Source organism: Triticum urartu, chromosome 3A (genome assembly GCF_056163025.1).
Source record: "Triticum urartu cultivar PI428250 chromosome 3A, HENAU_Tu73, whole genome shotgun sequence".
NCBI lineage: Eukaryota > Viridiplantae > Streptophyta > Magnoliopsida > Poales > Poaceae > Triticum > Triticum urartu.
This window is the reverse complement of record NC_141875.1, coordinates 79833398-79839459: the sequence shown is the minus strand read 5'-3', so window position 1 is coordinate 79839459 and position 6062 is coordinate 79833398. Positions and strand designations below refer to the sequence as shown.

Sequence of the window (6062 nt, the reverse complement as noted above, 5' to 3'; positions counted from 1 at the left end):
GGTAGTGCTGCTGGTGCTGGAAAGGGGAGAGGAATGGTGGTGGCTCTTAGTGACGGCGTGCTTGGCGAGCTCGTTGAGGACAATGATATGAATGACTGACCAATCGGCGTCGGCCATGTTGAGAAACCCTGGATGAAGATGGAGGGGGGGGAGGAGTGCCTCGGGGAGATAGCCAGCTTGCCCTAGGAAGAAAAGGAAGCAAGCGGCGGCAGCGGCGACGACGATGACGGCGGCGGATGCAGCGGCGGTGGAGACGGCGCTGCGTGTGGCTCTTATGACTGCGTCTCGTCTCCCTCTTGCGCGAGGTGTGCGAGCCGCGAGGTACCCTTCGATGCTGGAAAGCCCCGTGGTTCGGGGATGATACGAGAGGATATTCAGGGCTGGCCCGGTTGAAGCCCAGTGCACCAAACGATTCACGTGGGCTTTTAGGGGCTCGAAAGCCCGACGGGGAAAATCCACTAGAAGCCCCTCCAATCCCGGTGTGCCAAACAAGGCCTAAATGTACCCTTTTATCGCGCTCGCACAGAACAAGTATACTGTCGATCAGTTCAACGTTTTTTGTCACGGTGCCGATCAGTTCCAAGTTTCTTCCGCGAGCAGAGATAAACAATTCAGAGAATCATAGTGGCAGGGCTGTCTGTCTTCAATTTGAAAAACGTCGCCGGAACTTGAAGCCTAGGAGTAGATGTCTTGCGGGCGCAAGGTCACATGCATGCATTGCGCCGCCCAGATCATGATTGTTGCCGTTGATCGGGACTTCGGAAGGGATATCCAAAACCTTCCGCAGATCAATGTGGTACTGGTAGTAGTAGATGACCAGCGCTCGCCAAGGTTGGTCTTGGGAAGATCAACACATGACGCACGAGACAAACCTTGGGTGTGCACTAGACTAGACCAGGCCGCTGGTGGTACCATACTAGTGTGTTTCTCTTGCGGTTTCCTCTGACCACCCTAGTCTTTTGATATTTTCGATTCATTTGATTGATCTAGTACTCCTTTCGTTCTGAATTACTTGTCGCAAGTATGGATATATCTAGATGTATTTTAGTTTTACATACATCCATTTGTACGACGAGTAATTTGGAACGGAAGGAGTAGATGCCAACGATGCGGCAATCTCATACGGATCGAAAGACCTAAGCATTGCACGTTACAACGTTGGTCAGTCAGTCTTGATGCGTGCGTGTGCTGCACGGTTAGTTATTGACCAGCGAAATCTCAAGGGTTCACGTCAAAACACAGTATCGAAAAATATGGTGGCGCTCATCATCTGGTCAATAGTCCACCTCGGGTCACAGTCGGACATCGACCTCGATCAAAATAGTTGACCATGAGATCAAATGATAAATGTTTCTACATTAGCTAGATGGATTTGCTATTTCCCCTCATTTTACTCGATTGTTACCTTTTTGTAAGCTCACAATGGGTTATCATTAGTCGGTCGTAAGACGGTGGAGTGTTAGCCGGTCAGCACAAGGCTCCTGTGGGTTTACTGACGTGGCGACACGCGGGCATACCATCACCGTCGACGCTCAATGGGCCCGAAGGAGAGCAGATATATGTTGGGCTTTCGCCGCGAAACCGGCCCACTGCATCAGTCACAGGAGGTTTCTTCCGGCGCCGCGGCGCCGCCGCCACCAATGTCCATCGCGCGGGAAAATTTCCCCAGCCCCCCGCCACTTCTCTCCACTGCCCAAATCCAAGCACCATCCCCGACAAGATCTGCCAAATCCAATCCCCCCTAGCCATGGCTACCGTCGCCGCCGCCGCCCCCGAGCACATCGAGGCGATGGAGCAAGTTGAAGGGGAGGAGCTGGCGGCTGGAGCACCCGCCGCCGCTACCGCCGATGACGTCGACGCGCCCACCGAGGCGATGGAGCAAGTTGGAGGGGATGAGGCGGCCGCCGCCGCTGACGACGCCGCCCAGCCGATGGAGGAAGGCGAAGGGGAGGAGGCGGATGCTGGCGCCGAGGCTCACATGGAGGCATCGGAGCAGGCTGAAGAGGAGGAGCAGGAGGAGGTCCACGCGGTGGCGGTGGCAGAGGAGGAGGAAGCGGAGGCCCAGCCGCTGCAGACGGTGCTCCCGCTGGGCAGGGTGAAGAGGATCATGCGGGTCGACAGCGAGATAAAGAAGGTGACCGCCGAGGCGTCGCTGCTCATCGCCGCGGCCACCGAGCTCTTCCTCGGCTCCCTCGCCGCCGGCGCCCACACGGCCGCCTCCCAAGGTGGCCGGCGGACGGTGCGCGCCGCGCACGTCCGGTCCGCGGTCCGCGCGCACCGCCCCACCGCCGACTTCCTCCTCGACTGCCTTCCAGCTGCCGCGGAGGCGGCGCCCCGCGTCGCCCGCTCCGGATCCGATGGTGCCGCCGCCGTCGCCGAAGCAGCAGTGCCCAAGCCGCTGCCACGCGGGACCCGCCGCATCGACGGATTCTTCCAGAAGGTCACTTAGAGGTGTCTCTCTCCGTGTGCGTTTATGAACTGCTGCTCCAAGTGGTTGAAATGTATTCCTACCCTGCCATGCGATGGAAGTAGAACCTATGAATTTTGTCAATCTAAGTATGCAGTTGTCTTTAACCTTACAAATTCCTCATCTCTGGCAAGGATCTGATATGCCATCGTATCTTTATTTAGACTTGTGTAGTGCGAATTCAGCAGTCGTTTTTCTTGAGCATTATGTTTTAGGGCCTGTCTAGAACACAATATCTCCTTTACAATTTTGTATGCTGCTAAGAGTAAGAGTGCTACCATCTAAATATATACAAAATTAAGACTGCTGCTAAATTCACACTTGCTGGGTATTACAGAGTACACACCACAGTTCTTTGGTGGTTCACTAGGATCCATCCCTTTGTTACAGGCCTGCTGACAAGAGAAACTGAGCAGGAAATGACAGTCATTTATTGGTCCGCAAGAGTTATGATTAGGTTTATATGTAGCGATTCAGCAGTTATTCGGCTGATGAACACTGTCATAAGAGTGCTCCAACAAGGTTGCCCTTAGGTAATCTCTCTGGTTAGGAAGCTAAGACGTGTCGGTCTGATGCAAACAAGTAGCTGGTTTCCCTCTTGCCTCGGGACATACTGGCATCACAAAGTTTACATGAGTGTAATCCCACACAATTTGGGTGTTTGCATGGGAAACGAATCAATAAACATATTAAGATTGGGATCAGTTTCAAGGATTACAGAAATGCTCTGCTCCTAGTTGCAGTTAGTTGGGGGTCTAAAGAGGATTATAACCAGTCTTAAGAAAACAAGATTAGAATTAGGAACTGCAAAAATTAAATGGTTATATGTGTCTAAGCGCATAAAGTTGTAATGGGTCAAACTGTCAAAGTTGATTTTCTATAATGCTTATATATGCTAATAACAAGTCAACATGGCTGATCTGATCTCTTAATTAAGTGGGTACTGACAGGTATAGAATGTCTAGTTCTTCAGAAATTAGATGCTGAAGAAAGCTGTTTGTGGTAGAAGACCTCCAGAATTATAGCAGTTATATCAGGACATATGAATGTTGTGAATCACTGCACCCTAAACTCTCGGGAACTGATCGCCTATCCCACGGGGAAGACACTCATATGCAGTTTCTGTATATATCAATACCAGCCGTGCATTTGACATTGGCAAGGCAAAGGTGAAGCCTAAATTGCTGCATGCCTTCTTCCCTCTGCATCTCATAACTTTGTTCAACCATGGTCTCCTTCTGGAGTTTCCTTCTGTCCTACCCTGAAGTTTTCCTAGCCATTGCTTGCTTCTTCTGCCTCTCCCTCTTCCGCCTTGTCCGACACTGCCACAAGAGTGACCTCCCGGTGAACTGGCCTGTTATTGGGATGCTTCCCTTCCTTGTGAGAAATCTGTACCAAATTCATGACAGTGTCACCGATATGCTCCGCGAGGCGGGATGCACCTTCAGGATCATTGGCCCGTGGTTCCTCAACATGAGCTTCCTGGCGACCTGCGACCCAGCCACTGTCAACCACTGCTTCAACACCAACTTCAACAACTACCCAAAAGGCAGTGAGTTCGCCGAGATGTTTGACATCCTAGGTGATGGGCTCCTTGTGGCGGACTCTGCGTCCTGGGAGTACCAGCGCCGTGTGGCGATGCAAGTCTTTGCTAGCCGTGCCTTCCGGTCCTTCTCCATGTCCACCATCACGAGGAAGGCCGGCACAGTCTTGTTACCCTTCCTTGACCACATGGCTAAGCATGGCTCACAGGTTGAGCTGGAGGGTGTCTTCATGAGGTTCTCACTTGATGTCTCGTACTCCACTGTGTTTGCAACTGACCTTGACTGCTTGTCTGTGTCTCACCCGATCCCTGCGTTTGGCCAAGCCACAAAGGAAGTGGAGGAGGGAATGCTGTTCAGGCATGTCGTTCCACCAAGTTTGTGGAAGCTCTTGAGAATGCTCAAAGTCGGCAGCGAGAAGAAGATGGCGGATGCAAGGGTGGTGATCGACAAATTCATCTATGAGGAAATTGCGAAGCGGAAGGCACAAGCAAACAAGGAATGCCAGGGAGACGTGCTGTCCATGTACATGAACTGGCCCATGGATCCCAACATGAGTGAGCAGCAGAAGACCCTGTTCCTGCGCGACACAGTGGTGGGGTTCATCTTTGCTGGGAAGGACCTCGTTGCCGTTACACTCACGTGGTTCTTCTACATGATGTGCAAGCACCCGCATGTTGAGGCGAAGATCCTCGAGGAGATCAAGGCCCTGCAGAGCACTACATGGCCAGGGAACCTCTCTGTCTTCGAGTGTGACAATCTCCGGCCTGCTATTTACCTGCAAGCTGCACTCCTCGAGACACTCAGGTGAGATACCCCTTTCACCTTGTCTAGCTCCTCCCAACCATCTGACTAACCCATGCTGTGCATGTGTTTTAGGCTCTTCCCGGCGACTCCATTCGAGGAGAAGGAGGCCCTCAACGACGATGTCCTCCCAGATGGTACCATGGTGAGCAAGGGCACAAGGATCGTGTTCTCGCTCTACGCCATGGGGAGGATCAAAGGGATATGGGGCAAGGATTGCATGGAATTCAGACCAGAGCGGTGGATCTCGAAGAGCAGGCGCCTTCGACACGAGCCAAGCTACAAGTTCCTGTCCTTCAATTCCGGGCCCAGGAGCTGCCTTGGGAAGGACCTTGGTCTCAGCAACATGAAGATGGCAGCTGCTTCCATCATATACAACTTCAAGGTCGAGCTGGTGGAAGGCCATGCCGTGATGCCCGAGAGCGCTGTGATACTGCACACACGGAACGGGATGATGGTTAGGCTCAAGAGAAGGGAGCTGACAGCTGCTTGATCTTTACTGCTATCTGTTTTCTTACTTGGGTTATGTATGTGTATCGAACAGAACTAAATGCAGAATCCATGAGATGGAATGGAATAACTAAATATAATCTGTTTGCAGTGTTGAGATTGTCACCATGACAGGCTATCTGTTCGTAGTGTTGGAATTGTCACCATGTAACAAGCTATCTGTTCGTAGTGTTGGAATTGTCACCATGTCATGGGAACAGAATATTATGGTGATTCGTCATGTGAGTTATTTTCATGTAAAATTGTATGCATGTTACTTATAAATATGTACTGTATCTTATGTGCATCTGCCTATCAAAAGTGCTTCTGAGGGCCCTCCTTGTGAAATTGAGTGAGAAAAACATTTCTTGGACCTGCACCTGTTGATTTTTCTTCAGTTATTATGTGAGAATAGAACAGGTGACGCTCATTTTGTTTCAGAGGCTATTCAGCAAATGATCATATGTGCTCTTCGCTTTTAAAAGTAGCATTGGCTTGCCCCGGCTCATGTTTTCCCAAAAGTTTCTTATAGTGAAAGTGACGCTCCTGCAGCCTGAGGAGTTTAATTTCGTCTCTGTTAAACCAGAACAGATTTTCATTTGGAATGATCCATCCAAAGTTCACAGGTAGTATACCATTTTATACTAGTAGTTAACAACTCTCTTTGCTTAAGATTTCTAAGTTGGGTAGAGCTTGGTGATACTACAGCAGTACAGCTATGGTAATACTTTTTTTGTGTGCCGAAAACAGCTATGTGACAG

General features: G+C 50.8%; 2 protein-coding genes across 2 annotated transcripts; both read left to right on the top strand.

Moving 5' to 3' along the window:
• The first annotated feature begins 1603 nt into the window (after positions 1–1603).
• Positions 1604–2630, top strand: LOC125542978 (uncharacterized). Its single transcript, XM_048706219.2, has one exon. It carries the CDS (start codon positions 1748–1750, stop codon positions 2447–2449), a length of 702 nt encoding a protein of 233 aa, XP_048562176.1. The 5' UTR covers positions 1604–1747; the 3' UTR covers positions 2450–2630.
• A 137-nt stretch (positions 2631–2767) lies between these two features.
• On the top strand, positions 2768–5608 carry LOC125542977 (noroxomaritidine synthase-like). The gene is made up of 2 exons (XM_048706218.2): positions 2768–4815; positions 4888–5608. The coding sequence occupies exons 1-2, from the start codon at positions 3695–3697 to the stop codon at positions 5303–5305; spliced, it is 1539 nt and encodes a 512-aa protein (XP_048562175.1). The 5' UTR covers positions 2768–3694; the 3' UTR covers positions 5306–5608.
• The last annotated feature ends 454 nt before the right edge of the window (positions 5609–6062 follow it).